This window comes from Salmo salar, chromosome ssa17 (assembly GCF_905237065.1).
Source record: "Salmo salar chromosome ssa17, Ssal_v3.1, whole genome shotgun sequence".
Classification (NCBI taxonomy): domain Eukaryota; kingdom Metazoa; phylum Chordata; class Actinopteri; order Salmoniformes; family Salmonidae; genus Salmo; species Salmo salar.
Window position 1 is genome coordinate 22,785,435 of NC_059458.1, and position 25,255 is coordinate 22,810,689.

The following is a 25,255-nucleotide window of genomic DNA, read 5'->3' on the forward strand; positions in this document are numbered from 1 at the left end:
CCAGCGATACAATCCCCTCATCAACTAGTCTAGTCAATGCCAGGGTTGTGGGTTCGATTCCCACGGGGGGCCAACACAGGAAAAAAAAAGAAGAAATGTAAGAAATGTATGCATTCACTACTGTAACTCACTCTGGATAAGAGCGTCTGCTAAATGACTAAAATCTAAATCTAATCATGGGCTTGAGTCTGTTCTGCCACGCCCATCGTCTGAAGTCAGTGCAACCTGCCCTGGGACATCATCCTGGGGGCTCGGAAGGTGCCCTGGACCCCTCTGCCATCCCCACGGAGTACCAGGACCTCCGGGAGGTGTTCAGCAAGGCCCGGGCCACTTTTCTTCCGCCTCACTGACCCTGTGACTGCGGGATTGACCTTCTCCCTAGCACCACGCCGCCCCAGGGATGCCTGTACTCTCTGTCAGGACCGGAGACCAAGGCTATGGAGATCTACATTGGGGACTCCCTTGCTGCAGGATTTATCCATCTCTCTTCCTCTCCCGCCAGCGCAGGGTTATTCTTCATGGAGAAAAAGGACAAGACCCTGCTCCCGTGCATTGACTACCGGGAACTCAATGACATTACTGTTAAGAACCATTACCCGCTACCACTAATTTCGTCAAGCTTCGATCCGCTCCAGGGGGCCACTGTGTTTTCCAAGTTGGGTCTACGGAACGCCTACCACCTGGTGCGGATACTAGAGGGGGACGAGTGGAAGACCGCCTTCAACACGGCCAGCGGCCACTACGAATATCTGCTCATGTCTTTTGGCTTCACCCATGCCCCTTCTGTGTTCTCGGCTCTGGTAAATGACGTTCTTCACGACATGTTGAACCAGTTCATCTTCACCTATATTGATGACATCCTCGTATTCTCTCGCTCCCCCAAGAACACGCGCTCCACATCCGGCAGGTTCTTCAACGCCTTCAGGAGAATCAACTGTTTGTGAAGACGAAGAAGTGCGAGTTCCATCGCTCCAGCATCCCCTTTCTGGGTTACATCATCTCTGCTGGGGGTGTCCAGATGTATCCCGGGAAGGTGAGAGTGGGGTTTACCAATTTTTATCGCCGCATTATCCGGGGTTACAGCACCCTGGCTTCCCCCCTGTCTGCACTCACCTCTACCAAGGTTCCGTTCACATGGTCCTCTGCCGCTGACTGGCCGTTCCGGGACCTCAAACACCGCTTCACCACAGCCCCTATCTTGGTTTATCCTGACCCTTATCGTCAGTTAGTGGTGGAGGCCGATGCTTTGGATGTCGGAGTGGGGGCTGTCCTGTCCCAACGTTCTGCCATGGACCTTAAGCTGCATCCCTGCGCCTTCTTCTCCCACTGCCTCAACGCACGGAGATGAACTGCGATGTGGGGAATCGGGAGCTTCTCGCAGTGAAGATGTATTGGAGGATGGAGGCACTGGCTGGAAGGGGCGGAACATCCGTTCATTCTGTGGACTGACCACAAAAACGTGGAGTATCTCCGCACCGCCAAGTGCCTCAACTCCAGGCAAGCGAGATGGGCCCTGCTGTATACCCGGTTCAACTTTTCCCTCTCTTACCGGCTGGGGTCCAAAAATGTCAAGCCGGATGCCCTATCTTGCCGCTATAGCCCCACGGTTACCACCCTGGAGCCCGAGACCATCCCTCCCACCTCGTGCATGGCGACGGCAATCAGCTGGGGTATAGGGAAACATGCCATTTTGCCACAACTTTGGAAGTATGCTTGGGGTCATTGTCCATTTGGAAGACTCATTTGTGACCAAGCTTTAACTTCCTGACTGATGTCTTGAGATGTCGCTTCAATATATCCACATCATTTTCATTCCTCATGATGCCATCTATTTTGTGAAGTGCACCAGTCCCTCTTGCAGCAAAGCACACCCACAACATGATGCTGCCACCCCCGTGCTACACGGTTGGGATGGTGTTCATCAGCTTGCAAGCATCCCCCTTTTCCCCCCAAACATAACGATGGTCATTATGGCCAAACAGTTCTGTTTTTGTTTCATCAGACCAGAGGACATTACTCCAAAAAGTACAATCTGTGTCCCCATGTGCAGTTGCAAACCGTAGTCTGGCTTTTTTTGTGGCGGTTTTGGAGCAGTGGCATCTTCCTTGCTGATCTGCCTTTCAGGTTATGTCGAAATAGGACTCATTTTACCCACTGGAATTGTGATACAGTAAAATAATCTGTCTGCAAACAATTGTTGGAAAAATTACTTGTGTCATGCACAAAAGTAGATGTCCTCACCGACCAGTCAAAACTATAGTTTGTTAACAAGAAATTTGTGGAGTGGTTGAAAAACGAGTTTTAATGACTCCAACCTAAGTGTATCTAAACTTCCGACTTCAACGGTAGCTGTGTGCGACAACAAGGCAGTTGTTCCTGAGAAATGGCGCCTTGCTGCGCTTGAGACCCCGGCGTTAGACACCTACTTCACTAATGGCACAATGAATGGAAATGTGAAATTCAATGTGTGTCACAAATAAACAGCTGTCGATGCTGTGCCCATCCGGAAAAAAATGTAATTGTGGTTTCTATTCTGATCTGCTGTATCAATGTATTTTCTACAATGTTTCAGCACTGTTTTCAGTACCATGGACAGCGCCCCTAGAAACCAAGGTTCTGGAACTATCAACCAGCACTTGGGTAGTTTTTCTTTACATGGCAGTCAATACAACAACAACTAACGACCAGAGATCGCCTGAAATGTCACTTGACAACCAGTGTTAGGAATGTAGCATCATGTTTTGTCAGAAAATTGATCGTTTCGGAAATAATCTTGATTTTTAATGCTGGTAACCCGTTGTATAAAAGTAAGAATACACTCGAGGCCATGTGTTACGACATTTTTTATCATCATACACACGAAGCGAAACCTCTCATGTATTATTGCTTAAATAGCAAATAAACATAATGCAATGTGTTGGTATACAGTGTGGTTGTATTGCAGCTATTAAACATTATTTACAAGTCAAATGGAACGTTGATTTATTTTCCACCAAGAGGTCATGAACAGGGAGGAACAAAACCACATTTTACTTTCACTTTCACAGCCTCGGGAAATGAAGATCAGAAGCAGCCTAGATGAACTACACAGTGCTTTAGCGTATCTCATTTGAATGTACTGTTATTTATTATCTTTACAAACAAACAGTCTCGCAGATATGCCCAAACTAAAGCTCATCAGATTGTGGTTCTGGATTTGTCTGGCGCGGACGGTGGTCTCCGGAGGTAAGTTGAACCGACTGGCAGGGGCGAACGTAGCGTTTTGGCCTACCTACTAATTTTTAGGCTACTTGTTTGCTATTGTGTGCTAATTGTATAGCCTGGCCTACAACATCACTTCCTAATCTTTGATTATCATGAACAATAGGTATAGCGAGATAATGTCCTTTATCAACACTATGTGCGCTGCAACTTCAAGTTAGAAACGCAGTCGCCGAGAGGGATTCATATCACTGAAAAAATAACTTGTAACGACATTATGGATGGACAATAGTCTAAAAACGGTCTTCATATTGATTTTCAACATGGAAAGTCAGAATGGTTTTAAACAACGTCTATATGGGGTTCGATTAGAAATAAGGACCACACCCTTCTTGTTCAGTGACGATTTTGTAAATCTTGGGGGGGGGGATGCATGACAGCAAAGCCACTACACAACACAACACTAAACGGCCCACATAATGCTGTCGCAAAGGCAGTCCTAACATTTTTATCACCACTACACCTGGCTATCAGCGGAGCCTTGTCTGGCAGCAAAACAGTTCATTCAGCCTCATTTACTGACTTTAAAAATAACATAGCTGATATGGCTGACTTGCTTAAACAAATGTGGTTTCTACTGACAATTGAGATGTACAAACTATGGCATAAGGGGACAACGAGCGGATAAGAGGCAATCCGTAATTTCGATTAAGACATTAATGAGCGAGCTAGGATGGAGGTTGTCAATATAACTATACAAATATACAAATAAACAATCAAAGGGCAAACAATTCACACGTTGAAACAATGAATGAATGAATGGGCAACTATTAGCGGGAGACTGCGGAGCACATTCTGGAGAGCTGAGTGCGTGTGTTCTGGAGAAAGATGCCCGTATCTTCACCTCACACCCCTCCTCTTCTTCCCTTCTCAACGTGCACTGTGCATCCGCCAACTTTTCTTTCTCATTCACAAGTGGCTGAAACCAGAAATCTCTATAATCTGACGAGATGCTCATGTCTCCACCCTAACAATGCGAGTTGTTGTCCCAAAGGCGGGAATGCAGGCGACAAGTTTAGGTCTGCATATTATGCAAAAGGTAACGCATTGGGCTTATCCAGGACAGATTTTGGCGAGAGTGAGCCCTCTCGCTTTGCCTCTTCCTCTCTGCTGAAACTAGCTAGCGAAACAGCGCGCCTCTGTCTTTCTATATGTAGACCATGTATCTGATGCTGTCTGGCCAGGAAAAGTATGACATACCATACTCCTTTTGTCCAGACAGCATCAGATACATGGTCTGCACTTACGGACACAGAAGGGCGCTGTTTCGCTCGCTCGGATGCTTTATCTGAGATTGATGCGTGTTTCTGTCAGCACGCGCCGGCCCAGTTTACTGCGCCAAAATCATATGATGACCATCATATCGAAGTAAACCTGTTGCCACCAGATGAAATCTACAACTACAAATACCTAGGTGTCTGGCTAGGCTGTAAACTCTCCTTCCAGACTCATATTAAACATCTCCAATCCAGGGGCGAAAATCTGATATCAACTTTGGAGGGGACAATTACATTACATTTTCTCAAGAGCAATTCCTGAGGGGGACACCAAAAGTAGTGCTGTAACACATAGCCTACGTTTAATATGGTAAATGTATATTGAGGAACCAAAGAAATAAGGTGTTTGCCGTACTCCTAACTACCGGTACCCAAAACTACACAACTAATCACAACAGCAATACCATTGCCTTTAACAAATCTTAGTTCAGTCACCAGTTTAAGTTGAGAGTGGGGGTATCCATGGCATTTTCCAATTATGTTCCTATTTTACAAGTAAAAAAAATTGAGAACCTTTCATAATGTTGCCAAACAAAGACTCAATAAACTTACCTGAGACTCCCAGTCTCTGCCAGTCTGTCCCTGCATATCTGTCCCCAACTCTGCTGTCTGTGTGCCATCTGTTGCCTGCTCTGCCTAATGACATCATTGTGAAACATTTCCATTAGAATTTCATTTCTTTCTTATGAACATTTTATCAACTAGTCTTTGAGATATTAGGCTACTAGGGTTCTTACTTTGCGTTTTTGGTGTACTGAAAAATACTCTGATGTCCGTCTTTTTTCTGCCATTTTTCTGCCATTTTTCTACCTGGTTGGCTACACAAACACAGTATGTAGGTTATTTACAGTAGGAGATGGGCTTCTATCATCTTATCTTCTATCATTCTATATGGGCTTCGATCTAAAAGGTAGCTAGCAAATGTGAAACGGATTGCAGTGACAAGAGTTGACAGCTGTATGAGTTCACCATTTACACAACATATGCTGCAACCTTTTGTAATTTTAATCGTTTGTTTCATATTGGCTGGCTTCCAACAATAGCTGAATTTGAAAAGCTAGCGAGCACCAATTCAGTGGTGTTTGCTATAATCTTTGCTACCCGGGTTAAATAAAGGTGAAATGAAATATATACTGCTCAAAAAAATAAAAGGAACACTTAAACAACACATCCTAGATCTGAATGAAAGAAATAATCTTATTAAATACTTTTTTCTTTACATAGTTGAATGTGCTGACAACAAAATCACACAAAAATAATCAATGGAAATCCAATTTATCAACCCATGGAGGTCTGGATTTGGAGTCCCACTCAAAATTAAAGTGGAAAACCACAGTACAGGCTGATCCAACTTTGATGAAATGTCCTTAAAACAAGTCAAAATGAGGCTCAGTAGTGTGTGTGGCATCCACGTGCCTGTATGACCTCCCTACAACACCTGGGCATGCTCCTGATGAGGTGGCGGATGGTCTCCAGAGGGATCTCCTCCCAGACCTGGACTAAAGCATCCGCCAACTCCTGGACAGTTTGTGGTGCAACGTGGCGTTGGTGGATGGAGCGAGACATGATGTCCCAGATGTGCTCAATTGGATTCAGGTCTGGGGAATGGGCGGGCCAGTCCATAGCATCAATGCCTTCCTCTTGCAGGAACTGCTGACACACTCCAGCCACATGAGGTCTAGCATTGTCTTGCATTAGGAGGAACCCAGGGCCAACCGCATCAGCATATGATCTCACAAGGGGTCTGAGGATCTCATCTCGGTACCTAATGGCAGTCAGGCTACCTCTGGCGAGCACATGGAGGGCTGTGCGGCCCCCCAAAGAAATGCCACCCCACACCATGACTGACCCACCACCAAACCGGTCATGCTGGAGGATGTTGCATGCAGCAGAACGTTCTCCACGGCATCTCCAGACTCTGTCACGTCTGTCACATGTGCTCAGTGTGAACCTGCTTTCATCTGTGAAGAGCACAGGGCGCCAGTGGCGAATTTGCCAATCTTGGTGTTCTCTGGCAAATGCCAAACGTCCTGCACGGTGTTGGGCTGTAAGCACAACCCCCACCTGTGGACGTCGGGCCCTCATACCACCCTCATGGAGTCTGTTTCTGACCGTTTGAGCAGACACATGCATATTTGTGGCCTGCTGGAGGTCATTTTGCAGGGCTCTGTCAGTGCTTCTCCTGCTCCTCCTTGCACAAAGGCGGAGGTAGCGGTCCTGCTGCTGGGTTGTTGCCCTCCTACGGCCTCCTCCATGTCTCCTGATGTACTGGCCTGTCTCCTGGTAGCGCCTCCATGCTCTGGACACTACGCTGACAGACACAGCAAACCTTCTTGCCACAGCTCGCATTGATGTGCCATCCTGGATGAGCTGCACTACCTGAGCCACTTGTGTGGGTTGTAGACTCCGTCTCATGCTACCACTAGAGTGAAAGCACCGCCAGCATTCAAAAGTGACCAAAACATCAGCCAGGAAGCATAGGAACTGAGAAGTGGTCTGTGGTCCCCACCTGCAGAACCACTCCTTTATTGGGGGTGTCTTGCAAATTGCCTATAATTTCCACCTGTTGTCTATTCCATTTGCACAACAGCATGTGAAATGTATTGTCAATCAGTGTTGCTTCCTAAGTGGACAGTTTGATTTCACAGAAGTGTGATTGACTTGGAGTTACATTGTGTTGTTTAAGTGTTCCCTTTGTTTTTTTGAGCAGTGTATAAATAAAAGTTCCCTTGCGTCAATTTAGCTTTTGCAACGAGACCATTAAATATATTTAAAACAATGGTAGAAGAGAGTGTAGTTCTGTTGAGTTTATCGCTAACCTTATCACAGGGACTTTGAAGCACTAACTTACATGCATGCTGATCTTGGAATAAATTGACGATAGCAAAGATTCCATATTTGACGACGCCACATAAAAGGAATAGGTATTAGCTAGCTTAATAGTTAATATTTGCGCGCTAGCTCTGCATATTCAGCTAGTGTGTGTGCGCGATTGACTGGATTAACCTCACGTCAGTTACGTGCATTGAGTGCCTTTCAGACAGTAGATACGACCTCTACGTTACCTCGCAAGCTAAGGAACTGGCAGTGGATCAAACCATTGTGAGGCAAAGGGTGGGGGGGTCGCAATCTTTTGAAACTTAAAAATGAGCAATTAAGTGTCTATAATCAGCACAATTGCTTTCATTGCGTATTATTAATATTATTTAAATTACATAGTTATGTTTCAGGGGGGGACAAATCATATTTTTCCCAGGATGGGGGGGTCGTGTCCCCCCCGTCCCCCCCGGGATTTCCGCCCCTGCTCCAATCCAAAATTAAATCTAGAATCGGCTTCCTATTTCGCAACAAAGCCTCCTTCACTCATGCCGCAAAACATACCCTCGTAAAACTGACTATCCTACCGATCCTCTACTTCGGCGATGTCATTTACAAAATAGCTTCCAATACTCTACTCAGCAAACTGGATGCAGTCTATCACAGTGCCATCCGTTTTGTCACCAAAGCCCCTTACACCACCCACCACTGCGACCTGTATGCTCTAGTCGGCTGGCCCTCGCTTCATATTCGTCGCCAGACCCACTGGCTCCAGGTCATCTATAAGTCTATGCTAGGTAAAGACCCACCTTATCTCAGCTCACTGGTCAAGATAACAACACCCACCCTTAGCACTAGCTCCAGCAGGCATATTTCACTGGTCATCCCCAAAGCCAACACCTGCTTTGGCCACCTTTCCTTACAGTTCTCTGCTGCCAATGACTGGAAGGAATTGCAAAAATCGCTGAAGCTGGAGACTTATATTTCCCTCACTAACTTTAAACATCAGCTATCTGAGCAGCTAACAGATTGCTGCAGCTGTACATAGCCCATCTGTAAATAGCCCACCCAATCTACCTACCTCATCCCCATATTGTTTTTATTGACTTTTCTGCTCTTTTGCACACCAGTATTTCTACTTGCACATCACCATCTGCTCATCTATCACTCCAGTGTTAATTTGCTAAATTGTAATTACTTTGCTACTATTGGCCTATTTTTTGCCTTACCTCCTCACACCATTTGCACACACTGTATTTAGACTTTCTTTTTTCTATTGTGTTATTGACTGTACGCTTGTTTATTCCATGTGTAACTCTGTGTTGTTGTTTGTGTCGCACTGCTTTGCTTTATCTTGGCCAGGTCGCAGTTGTAAATGAGAACTTTGTTCTCAACTAGCCTACCTGGTTAAATAAAGGTGAAATAAAATAAAAAATAAAATAATATATGGTGTGTGGGCCTCCCACTATGACATGGGAAACCATGCTGTTTATTACAGTACAAATGAAATAAATGATGATGAACTTCACATGGTGGTGAAAGTTCACGGTGATCTTGATGCTCCTTTCCAATAAATATCGAGGGTGTTATTCTGGTGACATGATCATCAATGCTTTGCTGCCCTTTGACAAATACAAATAATAATCACTATTATCCATAATAATCTCATAATGTAGATAGCCTAACTTCACTTAGTTTGATGGAAACATCTCTCTGGTGGGAAAATGTGCATATTGTTTTTATGCAGATTTTTGAATATTCACATGAAAATCTGTTGCAGATTGGATGGAAACCTAGCTAGTGATATAACGGGGACAGGCTGTAGACAAAGGCATTAATATGTGGTGTAGTCTAGATACATTTCTACTCCAGTGGTGGTGGTGAGGGGGACATACTAGTCAAAGTGGTCAGACTACATAGACCAGATACACCCAGCAAGTAGAATTCTAGACATAAAAAGTAAAGGTAGATAATAATGTCTCTTTCAATGCCAATAAGGTTAGGACTACATATTTATACCCTAACCATAATGTGTTACCCTGGATACATTGATACTCTGATACATGTATGAAATGTCTGCTTTTCCAGAAGACCTTATCCTTAAAGTGGGAGGTGAGCTCGTGTTGACGCCGGACAAGTCCACAGTGCCTGACTCCATCACAAGCATCCTATGGAAGCATGGGAATAACAAGGTGGCAGAGTGGGACAATGATTTTGGTGGTCTGGACATCTATGCTGCCTTCAAAGAGCGCACAATCCTGGACCAGACTACTGGAGAGCTGAGAATCAGTGGATTGATGAAAACAGACAGTGGAGTTTATTCTGTGGAGTTCAACAGCAAACTGCTTGACAAGACATATACACTGTCTGTTATCAGTAAGTGTTTCTGTGTGTGTGTGTGTGTAACGGCTGTCAAATGGAGTAGACCAAGGCGCAGCATGGTTAGTGCTCATCATGAATTTATTATACTGAGAACACAATAAACAGAGAAACAAAAGACGACAGCCAAACAGTTCTGTCAGGTAAGATATACTAAACAGAAATAAACCACCCACAAAACCCAAAGGAAAACAGGCTACCTAAGTATGGCTCCCAATCAGCGACAACGATGTACAGCTGTCCCTGATTGAGAGCCATACCAGGCCAAAACAAAGAAATACAAAACATAGAAAAAAGGACATAGAATGCCCACCCTAGTCACACCCTGGCCTAACCAAAATAGAGAACAAAACCCTCTCTATGGCCCGGGGCGTGACCGTGTGTGTGTGTGTGTATGTACATGTGTGTATGTATGTGCGTGGTCGTGTAGAAACAGCAGGTTGTGCAGTGTCTCACAAGCATTTCCCCAAATTATTCCTGTTTCTTTCCTCTATTTACAGAGGCAGCCCCCAAACCCACAATCACTTCTTCCTGTAACGCCAACCAAACCTCCTGCACTCTGACCTGTGAGGGCAACACCACTGATGCTGAACCAGTCACTTACAGCTGGAAAGTGGGAGAGGGGGTGTGGGAGGTTGGAGGAAAACAGCTGATTGTCTTTAAGAGCGACACTGGCAATTCAACCAACAGTTACAAGTACATCTGCAAGCTGAATAACTCTGTAAGTGGGGAAGGGGAAGTCAGCGAGCCAGTTGGAGAGGTGTTTGTCTCAGGTGAGTCGACACTCATAAGTGTGTTACATACTTATGTATTGATATGTTTGTAACACTGCTAGTTTTGTAAGACATTTTGAATGTTACACTATGTTGAATACCTGATCAACTCCTGTCAAAGTATCAATACAAAATGTGTTTTCATTTCAGAGCCTTCCATCAGAGATTTTGTTGGTGTTGTTGTCACTGCCATTGTAGCATTTGTTTTCATTGTCATAACAGGTAAGAACAGCACATCTATAGAAACAGAGCACTGCACATGTACAGAGTTCTGAAGCACAGATTGACATAACAGTAGCAACAACAGTGAGCTATACCTCCTGAAGGGGATACCTGTTCTACCTGTATCTACAGTAGTGTTCAGGCTACTGCTACAGACAAAACAGGGGGTTAGATGCACCACCTGTTGTAGGGCACTGTCTTCATTCATAATGTGTCACAAGGAGGCATCAATTTGGACCGTGCCCAGTATGGAATAACCTCATCGGATTCCTTACACTCGTTCTTCCAATGACCGATAGCCACACATCTAAAACAGGGAGCTATTCCCGGGTGCCTTAGCACAGGTTAGTTACCCTTTCCTCTCTGTTTCTTTGTCCTACCTTGGCCATTGAGACCACTGTTAGTGACTTCCACTGTGGCAGCATTAACCACTTGTACATCTGCGGTGTAAACTAAATTAGCTTCCACTCTCAATGCTGCTTGTACTATTAAATCCCAGTCAGAATAATAGTCCACTACCCCCTCTTTATTTGATTGGAATTTTCCATTAGCAGGGAAATGCTGACCAATTTTATCAATTTTGCTCCATTTTTCCAATATTCGAGAATTGGTAGAATGCTTGTGCGCCTCTTTCAACACCTCTAAACTTCTCTTCCTCTAGCCCAGCTTTACAGGGAGAATCCTTGAATGTCTGTCACCATTTCAAGAGTTATTATGCTGAAATCTCTCCTGATGGTGTCCAGGGTGTTCAGATCTTCTTCACTCTAATACACACCTTTTATTAACTATTTTCCAAGGTAGCGCTACCCACTTCCCCTGAGAATAGTTATGGTATTTGTGCCTATTAATTGGTCATGGCACTTAATACCTTGTATTTGAACCAATCCTATAGCGTCTGCAAATGTATTACTGGAGAATACGGGTGACCTTATGTCTTATTCCAGTGTTACGCCTCAAATATCACTGTTGTTGATAACACACATTACCAAAATGATTCACAGTTGTCTTCCTATTTCCACATACTCTGTCATGGTTCCCCCTCCCAATAGGGCATAAACCAACCTCTCTCCTTATTGCTACTGCTAATACACACAAATCAAACAGTATTCGAATATCTTCTTGCTTTTCTTTTAACCATGAATGTGGCTTTCTTTCAGAAATTATAGGCAACCTTCTTATCACCATCCACATTCCCTCCTGTTGTCCTTCTCCATGGACTACTTCTCTACAAACTGCCGTACTAGTACACAAGCATTACAATTTATCCATACACACACACTACGGCCACCGTGGCTGGGGTTTCACCCTCCCTTTACGGGTCTAGTAGGGAACCAACCCCACTCGGGACTTACCCTCTACAGGTACCAACCTGCTCCAGCTTACCTTCCGAGAATTACCCTATACTTTATGGTCCTCGCAGGAACCAACCCACTTGGGATTTACCCTCTAGGACTTACCCTCTGCAGGTACCAGCCTGCTCGGGCTTACCTTCCGGGACTTACCATATACCATGAATCTACGACCGGTGGTAATACAATGGGACTACTGAATAAGCTCAGGCTTTCTAGGTCCGTATCCTATAATTGGTTCAGCCTACGACTCTCATCTCCCCAACATGTCAGAATGAGTGGTAACAGGTGTAGGAACTGTGCCTACCTTGTTTTTGGTGCTGGCTCCTGTTTCACTGATTCGGAATCTCTAGTTCGACTGTAAATCGTGGTGAACCCTGCTCGCAGCGCCAACTGTTAGGTTCTAAATAAACAGAGTAATAAACTCACGGACGCTAAATAAAGCTCAAACCAAGTTTATTCACCCACTAGGTCTTACAGCTGCGTAAGACAAAGACATGGTTCCACCAGTGGTAGTATATATACCCCAGTTTGGGTGACGTCCTCCTTCTCTCTAAACATTATATCTTTATTGCTTGGCAGGAAATTAAGTGTTCCTTCTCCCTTAATGTGACCTGACATAACCTCGGCCCCCTTCCTCGCTAAACCACATCTCTCCATCCTTATTAGTGCCTGCCACATGTGATTGCCCTTCCTTTACCCAATACATTCCAAGCTTAATTGCCTCCACCATATACATTCCTCCTACAGATACTGTAACCATTAACTTCCTGTGTAATTAACAATATCTCAAGTTTAGAACTCATCAGAATTCAAGGCACACTTAACCAGCATGGCTACTACAACATTCTGCAGCGATACGCCAACACATCTGGTTTGCTCTTAGTGGTACTATCATTTTGTAATTCAACAGGACAATAACCCAACACACCTCCAGGCTGTGTAAGGGCTATTTTACCAAGAAGGAGAGTGATGTACTGCTGCATCACATGACCTGGCCTCCGCAACCACCCGACCTCAACCCAATTTAGATTGTTTGGGATGAGTTGGACTGCAGAGTGAAGGAAAAGCAGCCAACAAGTGCTCAGCATATGTGGGAACTCCTTCAAGACTGTTGGAAAAGAAATCCAGGTGAAGCTGGTTGAGAGAATGCCAAGATTGTGCCAAGCTGTCATCAAGGCAAAGGGTGTCTATTTGAAGAATCTCAAATATAAAACGTGTGTTATTGTGTTATTTCATAGTTTTGATGTCTTCACTATTATTCTACAATGTAGAAAATAGTACAAATTAATAAAAACCCTTGAAAGAGTAGGTGTTCTAAGACTTTTGAACAGCAGTGTATATTTACAAAAAAATATATAGGGGGATATGGAAATGATGCAGACAATTACATTGATGGAAGCTACAATTTATCTGCAATATTAAAGCTGATCTACCCCCTAAAAAATAAAACGACCGTTGGTGGGAAGTCATTATAGATCTACACTGTATGCGCCGTTCCACAAGGGTGGCTATAGCCAAGGGGGTCGGCAACCTTATTCATCTTGTGTGCCAATTTACAATTGATCCTACCATTTATAAAGTTCTGCATGCCACTTATGATTTTCATAAACGCATTGTAGGCTACCTATCCACGCCCTAAAATCTGCCCAACAACTGAAGAATACGCATTTTAGGCTAACCATGCCCTAAAATCTGCCCAACAACTGAAGAAAACGCATTGTAGGCTAACCATGCCCTAAAATCTGCCCAACAACTGAAGAATACGCATTGTAGGCTAACCATGCCCTAAAATCTGCCCAACAACTGAAGAATACGCATTGTAGGCTAACCACGCCCTAAAATCTGCCCAACAACTGAAGAATACGCATTGTAGGCTAACCACGCCCTAAAATCTGCCCAACAACTGAAGAATACGCATTGTAGGCTAACCACGCCCTAAAATCTGCCCAACAACTGAAGAATACGCATTGTAGGCTAACCACGCCCTAAAATCTGCCCAACAACTGAAGAATACGCATTGTAGGCTAACCACGCCCTAAAATCTGCCCAACAACTGAAGAATACGCATTGTAGGCTAACCACGCCCTAAAATCTGCCCAACAACTGAAGAATACGCATTGTAGGCTAACCACGCCCTAAAATCTGCCCAACAACTGAAGAATACGCATTGTAGGCTAACCACGCCCTAAAATCTGCCCAACAACTGAAGAATACGCATTGTAGGCTAACCACGCCCTAAAATCTGCCCGAACAACTGAAGAATACGCATTGTAGGCTAACCACGCCCTAAAATCTGCCCAACAACTGAAGAATTATGTAGCTGTCTACTAGACAGAGGCGCTGTCCATTCAGCACCACACCACTGAGCTCCACTATGCCTACCTGTACTGAGGAGCTGTCCATTCAGCGGTGCTGAATCACGGACGCAGCCTTAGCTCCCTTTAAAAAGGCATGTGTATATTTTGTGATTTTCGTCATTCTTTGAGCTTTTGTCTTCATGTGTTCTTCTCAATTGTAGGCCTAAGTAAGTCTTTTGATGTATGCTTTTTATTTCACTGCATGTGTTAATGCATGTTTATGTATTATTTCTTACATTGTTACACCAGGAATATATATTTTTTTACAAGCATTTCGCTACACTCACATTAACATCTGCTATCCAAGTGTATGCGACCAATAACATTTGATTTGATGTGTAGGATTTATCTAGCATAGTTTGCATTCGTCGTCAGCTGTTTAATGCGCCGGTTACTTTCACATTGATTTGAAGTCGGCCTTGTACTGTATGCATGCTCTCAGAAATTATGTCTCCTTATTGCAGCTTAAACATGTAAATGTGGGTGAAGTCATACTCAATAGCTGATAGAATGGTTAATACACAGACTTGTGCTTTAAGAGGGGTTATTTCTCACTCTAAAATAGCTAACACAAGCTACAGAACCATGGATCAACTTGGAAAATAAAATATTTATTTTGTTACTCCTCAGGAATGTTGGTGTGGAAGAAAACGACTGGTAGGATGATTACCTGTCTCTTCCTGTCTCAATTCTTCATACTCACTGCTTCACAATAAAATCATTTACATTTGGATTCCTGTGGAAACAAAGAACCATTTGAATGAAACTGTTAATAAGGTCTTACATTCTTGTGTTTCTTTTTCCTCTCAGGATATCCCCAAGACACCTGGATTGACTTTTTGAGAAAGTTTGATTGTGGAAATTGCGGTAAGTTTTACCATAACTTGACTCTGGTCCATATTGAACCTGCTAACAGGGTCCCCAAAGTAATACAAACACAACATTGTACTACAGTATATACACATACTGTATTCAGACCCCTTTACTTTTTCTACATTTTGTTACGTTACAGTCTCATTCTAAAATGGATTTAAAAAAATACTTGTCAATCTACACACAATAGCCCATAATGACAAAGCGAAAACATAATTTTTTTGCAAATGTATTCAAAATAAAAAACAGAAATATATTATTTACATAAGTATTCACACCACCAAAACTCTTCCTATAACTGTCCGACCAGGCCAAACTGAGCAATGGGGGAGAAAGGTCAGGAAGGTGACCAAGAACCTGATAGTCACTGATAGAGCTCCAGATTTCCTCTGTGGAGATGGGAAAAACTTCCAGAAGGACAACTCTCTCTGAAGCCCTTCACTAATCAGGCCTTTATGGTAGAGTCGCCAGATGGAAGCCACTCCTCAGTAATAGGCACATGACAGCCCGCTTGGAGTTTGACGAAAGGCACCTATAGACTCTCAGACCATAAGAAACAAGGTTCTCGGGTCTGATGAAACCAAGATTGAACTCTTTGGCCTGAATGCCAAGCGTCACGTCTGGAGGAAACCTGGCACCATCCCTACGGTGAAGCATGGTGGTGGCAGCATCATGCTGTGGGGATGTTTTCCAGAGGCAGGGACTGGGAGACTAGTCAGGATCAAGGTGATGAATGGAGCAAAGTACAGTGAGATCCTTGATGAAACCTGCTCCAGAGTGCTCAGGACCTCAGACTGCGGCGAAAGTTCACCTTCCAACAGGACAACGACCTAAGCACACAGCCAAGACAACGCAGGAGTAGCTTCGGGACAAGTCTTTAAATGCCCTTGAGTGGCCCATCCAGAGCCCGGACTTGAACCCGATCGAACATCTCTGGAGAGACCTGAAAATAGCTGTGCAGCAACACTCCCGATCCAACCTGATAGAGCTTGAGAGGATCTGCAGAGAAGAATGGGAGAAACTCCCCAAATACAGGTGTGCCAAGCTTGTAGCATCATATCCTAGAATGCTCGAGGCTGTAATCGCTGACAAAGGTGCTTCAACGAAGTACTGAGTAAATGGTCTGAATACTTATGTAAATGTGATATTTAAGTTTTTTATTATTAATACATTTGCAAAATTGTCAAAAAGCCTGTGTGTAGATTAATGAGGAAAAAAAGCTATTTAATAAATGTTACAATAGGCTGTAACATTACAAAATGTGGAAAAAGTCAAGGGGTCTGAATACTATCCAAATGCACTATACTTCCATGCACTGCACACATGCTTCCTCACAGCACAGGACAGTAGTGTTGTTTTTGTTCCATCCCAGAAATCCAGAAACCTGTTTTAATCGAATTAAGGAACTTTACTCACTAATAGGTACAGTTGAAGTTGGAAGTTTACATACACTTAGGTTGGAGTCATTAAAACTCGTTTTTCAACCACTCCACAAATTTCTTGTTAACAAACTATAGTTTTGGCAAGTCGGTTAGGACATCTACTTTGTGCATGACACAAGTAATATTTCCAAACATTGTTAACAGACAGATTATTTCAATTATAATTCACTGTATCCCAATTCCAGTGGGTGAGAAGTTTACATACCCTAAATTGACTATGCCTATAAACAGCTCGAAAATTCCAGAAAATTATGTCTTGGCTTTAGACGCTTCTGATAGGCTAATTGACATAATTTGAGTCAATTGGAGGTGTACCTGTGGATGTATTTCAAGGCCTATCTTCAAACTCAGTGCCTCTTTGCTTGACATCATGGGAAAATCAAAAGAAATCAGCCAAGACCTCAGAAACAAATTGTAGACCTCGACAAGTCTGGTTCATCCTTGGGAGCAATTTCCAAATTCCTGAAGGGACCACGTCCATCTGTAAAAACAATAGTACGCAAGTATAAAAACCATGGGACCACGCAGCCATCATACCGCTCAGGAAGGAGACGCGTTCTGTCTCCTAGAGATGAACATACTTTGGTGCGAAAAGTGAAAATCAATCCCAGAACAACAGCAAAGGACCTTGTGTAGATGCTGGAGGAAACAGGTACAAAGTATCTATATCCACAGTAAAACGAGTCCTATATCGACATAACCTGAAAGGCCGCTCAGCAAGGAAGAACCCGCTGCTTCAAATCCGCCATAAAAAAGCCAGACTATGGTTTGCAACTGCATGTGGGGACAAAGATCATGCTTTTTTGGAGATTTGTCCTCTGGTCTGAACTGTTTGGCCATAATGACCATCGTTATCATGTTCTGGTGGTGCTTTGCTGCAGGAGGGACTGTGCACTTCACAAAATTGCTGGCATCATGAGGAAGGAAAATTACGTGGAGAAATTGAAGCAAAATCTCAAGACATCAGTCAGAAAGTTAAAGCTTGGTCGCAAATAGGTCTTCCAAATGGACAATGACCCCAAGCATACTTCCAAAGTTGTGGCAAAATGGCTTAAGGACAACAAAGTCAAGGTATTGGAATGGCCATCACAAATCCAATAGAACATTTGTGGGCAGGACTGAAAAAGCGTGTGCGAGCAAGGAGGCCTACAAACCTGACTCCGTTACACCAGCTCTGTCAGGAGGAATGGGCCAAATTTCACCCAACTTATTGTGGGAGCTTGTGGAAGGCTACCCGAAACCTTTGACACAAATTAAACAATTTGCTACACTGAATTAGTATTTGGTATGTAAACTTCTGGCCCACTGGGAATGTGATGAAAGAAATAAAAGCTGATATAAATCATTCTTTCTACTATTATTCTGACATTTCACATTCGTAAAATAAAGTGGTGATCCTAACTGACTTAAGACAAGGAAATTTTACTAGGATTAAATGTCAGGAATTGTGAAAAACTGAGTTTAAATGTATTTGGCTAAGGTGTATGTAAACTTCCGACTTCAACTGTATCTCCTATTGTGTGTGTGTGAGAGAGAGTTTGTTCACATCAGTAATCGCTCAACCCATGTTTTGTCATCGTAACCTTATGTAAACTTTTAAGGGCAAATACCTCCTAAATTCAAGGAACCTCTTCTACTCTGTTTGCTGTAAACAATGTTGATGGAAGGTGTAACTGTACACGGTACGCATGCAACAATCAGAATTATGTTGCCCCGGATACTGTTTATCACACTATAGAGAATGATCAGGTCACCAACATTTGAGCTTCAGGGGTTCTCTTGGTTTGCCATGGATACAGTTTATAGCACTGTAGGGGAGAAGTCTTCTGGAGATTACTCCATGAATCAGAATAATAACAATCAGTCCACTAACACAGGTAGTAACACTAATACACCTTTTACATGGTACTTCTATGGGGCCATTTTGACAATGCAGATATGTGGAAATGTTGCCAGAAATGTGTTTCTCATATTATTTGTGGGGATATTTATTTGAAGAGCATGTTTTAGTGACATCTACATACAGTATGAGAAGGTGATTACTAATGTGAGTTTAAAGTTAGCAGTGTGTGGGCTAGCATATATAAAATGTATATGATGCAGTTGGAATCTGCAAGGAAAATGTGCTTTAAATAACCTGTTTGGTTTTGGTTTCTCTTCACATCTATGCATTTGTGCGCTGTCAAAATGCCACCCATAGAGGTAACAATGTGGATAAAAATTCTGTCCCCGTCACCCTTTGCTAGTTTGTTCCAAAAGCCAATTATTTCACACTCTTCAGTGTTAGTCTAATGCTTTATTTGCTCTGCTCCATGGTTGTCAATCAGAACATTTTGAGTTCTGAGAACTGTTTTCATGTTGTTTTGTTTAATATGACTGTTGCTGGTTTAGACATGTGGCTTGTTTCAGAACGTCTCAAGACTTTTGCAGGTTTTGTGTCTTTAAGAGCTCATGGTTAAACCATTCATCTACTGCAGGGGTGGACAACCCTGGTCCTGGAGGGCCATGTTTTTGATTTAACCGACCTGAAAGACCAAGTGTGTTGAATTTAGGCAATCACTGAGCTGATCAATTAGAGTGGCAGGTAGCCTAGTGGTTAGAGCATTGGACTAGTAATCGGAAGGTTGCAAGGTTGAATCCCTGAGCTGACAAGGTAAAAATCTGTCATTTTGCCCCTGAACAAGGCAGTTAACCCACTGTTCCTAGGCCGTTATTGAAAATAAGAATTTGTTCTTAACTGGCTTGCCTAGTCAAATTAGCTCAGTTGTGGTGCCTAGTTGGAACAAAATCCTGCAGTAGGTTCTGGCCTTTCTAGGGAGTTTTTCCTCCCTAGAAAGTTGCTGCGTAACTCAATAAAACTTGATGGTAAGGCACAGTGCCATTCAACTGGAATTCTGCCACTTAGCATCCTTTTCATTGTCATCCAGAAGTGAACACAACAAATACTAAAATGGTTTGTGTATGAGAATGCTAAGCTCAAGTTTTCTCTCTTCTCTTTGTCTCAGCTAAAGTCAGTGATGGAGCCCAGCCAAAACAAGGCAAGTCATCCAGTTAATTTAAGACTGTATAAAGCAGAAGTAACTTCTTAAAGTTCCATTTGATGCTGTAGTTGAGTTTTTCCTTCTGTGTGATTCTGCAGAGGGGGTTATGCTAGTGTCCATCAAAACGGGATGACGGTACAGGGGAATGGAGGGTTGTATGAGACTTAAGCGCATAGTTTACCCCGTAACAGATCTGGAATCAGTGCTCTGGCAGTTACAGTACACCCAAATTGTATTGGTCCCGGATGATTCCTGTAACTGACTGATTCTTGTATGCTAAATACATAATACTGTGTTTTATAAGTATAGAGGGTTCATCTAGAACAGGGGTGCCAAACTCAGTCCATGAAGGGCTTAGTGTTTGCGGATTTTAGTTTTTTCCTTTCAATGAAGACCTAGACAACCAGGTGAGCTGAGTTTTTTTTAATAATTAGTACTCCCTTGTAATCAAGTACAAGGGAGGAGTGAAAATCTGCAGGCACTCGGCCCTATGTGGAATGAGTTAGACACATGAAGCGGAAGTATTGTGTCATTCTCTTGGCTTGACTACAGTTGGGGAGAATGAGTGGACGATGGTGAAGTAGAAAGGGCTAAAGTTGGAAATGAACAGCAGTTGATGGTTGGAGTGTGATTCACAAGCAGGGATGTTTTTTGGGGGTGACCCGATTGCGATGGTGAAGATCGAATTGGGTTAAGTGCAATCGGTCAGTGACCAGGAGCGGTATGATGTTGATTTCGTGTTTGGTTAGTGTTTTTTGTTTTTGGTAATAAGTAAGAATTTGTAAATGTAAAACATATTTTGTTTATGGGGTATTTTTTACTACCCTGTACAGTAGGTGGCGGCAACACACAATATGAGTGTATTCTGTTAATCAACGAAGAAAAAGAAAAAGACTTGTCCTCATTGGTAGATAAAGCCAGCAGATCCAACAGTCCTAAAGATGAGTCAATGTGTGAGGGTAAGAAACAATGACAACCCCTGAATTATGTCACTTAGCATCCTTTTCATTGTCATCCAGAAGTGAACACAACAAATACTAATATGGTCTGTGTATGAGAATACTAAGCTCAACTTTTCTCTCTTCTCTCCACCTCAACTAAAGGCAGTGATGGAGTCCAGCCAGAACAAGGCAAGTCATCCAGTTCATTTAAGACCCTATAAACAGAAGTAATTTCTTTAAAGATGCACTATACAGAAATCACTCCTCCATTTCCTGGTTGATACAATTCTAATAGTTGAATTTCAGTTTATGTGAAAAAACAAGCGGTCATTGTGTAGAGCAGTGGTTCCCAAACCTTTTACAGTCCCTTACCCCTTCAAACATTCAATCTCCAGCTGAGTACCCCCTCTAGCACCAGGCTCAGCGCACTCTCAAATGTTGTATTTTGTCATCATTGTAAGCCTGCCACACACACACACACACACACACACACTATATGATACATTTATTAAAACACAAGAATGAGTGTGAGTTTGTCACAACCCGGCTCGTTGGAAGTGACAGAGCTCTTACCGGGTACAAATAATAATATAATAATCAATAATTTGCTCTTTATTTAACAGTGTTACATATGAAACCTTATTTGTTAATCACAAATGGTGAATAACTCCCCACAGGTTAGAGAAGGGTCTTCTTGAAAGGATGCACATAACTCTGCAATGTTGGGTTGTATTGGAGAGAGTCTCAGTCTTAAATCCTTTTCCACACACAGTCGGTGCCAGTATTTAGTTTTCATGCTTGTGAGGGATGAGAATCCACTCTCACATAGGTATGTGGTTGCAAAGGGCATCGGTGTCTTAACAATGCGATTTGCAATGGCAGGATACTCTGAGCGCAGCCCAATCCAGAAATCTGTCAGTGGTTTCTGATTAAATTACATTTTCACAGAACCGCTTGTTGCAATTTCGATGAGGCTCTCTTGTTCAGATATCGGTAAGTGGACTGGAGGCAGGGCATGAAAGGGATAACGAATCCAGTTGTTTGTCATCTGTTTCGGTTAAGCTTGAGTTCATTTGCACACAAAAAAAATCATACAATGATGGAAAGACCTGTGTGTTGTCCTTGTTAATGCAGACAGAGAAGATCTTGCTCCAACTTCTTAATCATAGCCTCAATTTTGTCCCGCACATTGAATATAGTTGCGGAGAGTCCCTGTAATCCTAGATTCAGATCATTCAGGCGAGGAAAAAACATCACCCAGGTAGGCCAGTCGTGTGAGAAACTCGTCATCATGCAATCGGTGAGACAAGTGAAAATGATGGTCAGTGAAGAACTTTAAGCTCGTCTCTCAAATGTAAAAAAACATGTCAATACTTTGCCCCTTGATAACCAGCGCACTTCTGTATGTTGTAAAAGCGTTTTTTGGTCGCTGCCCATATCATTGCATAGTGCAGAAAAAACACAAGAGTTCAGGGGCCTTGCTTTAACAAAGTTAACCATTTTCACTGTAGTGTCCAAAACGTCTTTCAAGCTGTCAGACATTCCCTTGCAGCAAGAGCCTCTCGGTGGATGCTGCAGTGTACCCAAGTGGCTTCGGGAGCAACTGCTTGCATGCGCGTTACCACTCCACTATTTCTCCCTGATGGCTTTTGTGCCATCAGTACAGATACCAACACATCTTGACCACCAAAGTCCATTTGATGTCACAAAGCTGTCCAGTACTTTAAAAATATCTTCTTCTGTTGTCCTGATTTGCAGAAGAGAATGTCTTCCTTAATTGACCCCTCCCATAAATGTCACGGACATATACCAGGAGCTGTGCCAGGCCGGCCACGTCTGACTCATTTATAAACAAAAAAAATGCACCTTTATTTATCCAGGTAAATGAGAACTTTTTCTCAACTGGCCTACAACTGTGACCTGGCCAAGATAAAGCAAAGCAGTGCAATAAAAACACGGAGTTGCACATAAACAAATGTACAGTCAATAACACAATAGAAAAATCTATGTACAGTGTGTGCAAATGTAGAAGAGTAGGGAGGTAAGGCAATAAATAGGCCATAGAGGCAAAATTATTTCAATTTAGCATTAACACTGGAGTGACAGATGTGCAAGTGGAGATACTGGGGTGCAAAAGAGCAAGATAAATAACAATATGGGGATGAGGTAGTTGGGTGTGCTATTTACAGATTGGCTGTGTACAAGTACAGTGATCGGTAAGCTGCTCTGACAGCTGATGCTTAAAGTTAGTGAGGGAGATATAAGTGTCCAGCTTCAGTGATTTTTGCAATTCGTTCCAGTCATTGGCAGCAGAGAACTGGAAGGAAAGGCTGCCAAAGTAAGTGTTGACTTTGGGGATGACCAGTGAAATATACCTGCTGGAGCGTGTGCTACGGGTGGGTGTTGCTATGGTGACCAGTGATCTGAGATAAGGCGGGGCTTTACCTAGCATAGACTTATAGATGACCTGGAACCAGTGGGTTTGGCGACGAATATGTAGCGAGGGCCAGTCAACGAGAGCATACAGGTCGCTGTGGTGGGTAGTATATGGGGCTTTGGTGACAAAATGGATAGCACTGTAATGGCCAATTCTAGATTTAATTTTGGATTGGAGATGCTTGATGTGAGTCTGGAAGGAGAGTTTACAGTCTAACCAGACACATAGGTATTTGTAGTTGTCCACATATTCTAAGTCAGAACCGTCCAGAGTAGTGATGCTAGTCGGGCAGGTGCGGGCAGCGATCGGTTGAAGAGCATGCATTTAGTTTTACTAGCATTTAAAAGGAGTTGGAGGCCACGGAAGGAGTGTTGTATGGCATTGAAGCTCGTTTGGAGGTTTGTTAACAGTGTCCAAAGAAGGGCCAGATGTATACAGAATGGTGTTGTCTGCGTATAGGTGGATCAGAGAGTCACCAGCAGCAAGAGCGACATCATTGATATATACAGAGAAAAGAGTCAGTACGAGAATATAACCCTGTGGCACCCCCATAGAGACTGCCAGAGGTCCGGAAAACAGGCCCTCCGATTTGACACACTGAACTCTATCTGAGAAATTGTTGGTGAACCAGGCGAGGCAGTCATTTGAGAAACCAAGGCTATTGAGTCTGCTGGGGTGATTGACAGAGTCTAAAGCCTTGGCCAGGTCGATGAATACGGCTGCACAGTACTGTCTTTCATCAATGGCGGTTATGATATCGTTTAGGACCTTGAGCGTGGCTGAGGTGCGCCCAGACCAGCTATGAAACCAGATTGCATAGTGGAGAAGGTACGGTGGGATTCGAAAGGGTCAGTGATTTGTTTGTTAACTTGGCTTTCGAAGATTATAGAAAGGCAGGGCAGGATGGATATAGGTCTATAACAGTTTGGGTCTAGAGTGTCTCCCCCTTTGAAGAGGGGGATGACCGCGGCAGCTTTCCCAATCTTTAGGGATCTCAGACGATACGAAAGAGGTTGAACAGGCTAGTAATAGGGGTTGCAACAATTTTGGCGGATAATTTTAGAAAGTGGGTCCAGATTGTCTAGTCCAGCTGATTTGTAGGGATCCAGATTTTGCAGCTCTTTCAGAACATCAGCTGTCTGGATTTGGGTGAAGGAGAAGGGGCGGGGGGCTTGGGCAAGTTGCTGCAGGGGGTGCAGAGCTGTTGGCCGGGCTAGGGGTAGCCAGGTGGAAAGCATGGCCAGCCGTAAAAAAATGCTTATTGAAATGATCGATAATCCTAGTCTTATCGGTGGTAACAGTGTTTCTTAGCCTCAGTGCAGTGGGCAGCTGGGAGGAGGCGCTCTTGTTCTACATGGACTTTACAGTGTCCCAAAACTGTTTGGAATTAGTGCTACAGGATGCAAATTTATGTTTGAAAAAGCTAGCCTTAACTTTCCTAACTGACTGTGTATGTTGGTTCCTGATTTCCCGGAAATTGTGCATATCACGGGGGCTATTCGATGCTAATGCAGAACGCCACAGGATGTTTTTGTGCTGGTGAAGGGCAGTCAAGTCTGGGGTGAACCAAGGGCTATCTGTTCTTAGTTCTACATTTTTTTGGAATGGGGCATGCTTATTTAAGATGGTGAGGAAAGCACTTTCAAAGAGCAACCAGGCATCCTCTACTGACGGGATGAGGTCAATATCCTTCCAGGATACCCGGCCCAGGTCGATTTGAAAGGCCTGCTCGCTGAAGTGTTTTAGGGAGCATTTGACAGTGATGAGGGGTGGTCGTTTGACTGCAGACCCATTACGGGCGCAGGCAACGAGGCAGTGATCGCTGAGATCCTGGTTGAAGACATCAGAGATGTATTTAGATTTTATTTTATTTGGATCTCTTTTAGTCCCCATTTGGACAATCTTCCAAGAGTCCGTAAACATTAAAATACAATATATAATACGAACACATTTTCACATACTATAACACACTATTACAAACATACATAATATACTAACATAATGACCCAATAAATACTCAATTGATTGATTCTTCATCTACTATAGTCCCACAACATTTCTATGTATTATATTTAAATGGTTT

The 25,255-nt window shown here is 43.3% G+C and overlaps 1 protein-coding gene across 1 annotated transcript; it reads left to right on the forward strand.

Moving 5' to 3' along the window:
* The first annotated feature begins 2,999 nt into the window (after positions 1–2,999).
* LOC106575469 (uncharacterized) lies at positions 3,000–19,909 on the forward strand. The gene is made up of 7 exons (XM_045699053.1): positions 3,000–3,225; positions 9,444–9,731; positions 10,235–10,507; positions 10,658–10,729; positions 15,069–15,095; positions 15,249–15,305; positions 19,759–19,909. Exons 1-7 carry the CDS (start codon positions 3,114–3,116, stop codon positions 19,806–19,808), a joined length of 879 nt encoding a protein of 292 aa, XP_045555009.1. The 5' UTR covers positions 3,000–3,113; the 3' UTR covers positions 19,809–19,909.
* Positions 19,910–25,255: the final 5,346 nt, after the last annotated feature.

What these genes read in the sequence shown, in the direction of transcription:
- LOC106575469 (XM_045699053.1), top strand. Translation starts at nt 3,114, where the DNA reads ATGTACTGTTATTTATTATCTTTACAAACAAACAGTCTCGCAGATATG. An exon ending in TGGAGAGGTGTTTGTCTCAG is followed by an intron (nt 10,508 to 10,657) that starts GTGAGTCGACAC and finishes TTTTCATTTCAG; the next exon opens with AGCCTTCCATCAGAGATTTT. An exon ending in GGTGTGGAAGAAAACGACTG is followed by an intron (nt 15,096 to 15,248) that starts GTAGGATGATTA and finishes TTTTCCTCTCAG; the next exon opens with GATATCCCCAAGACACCTGG.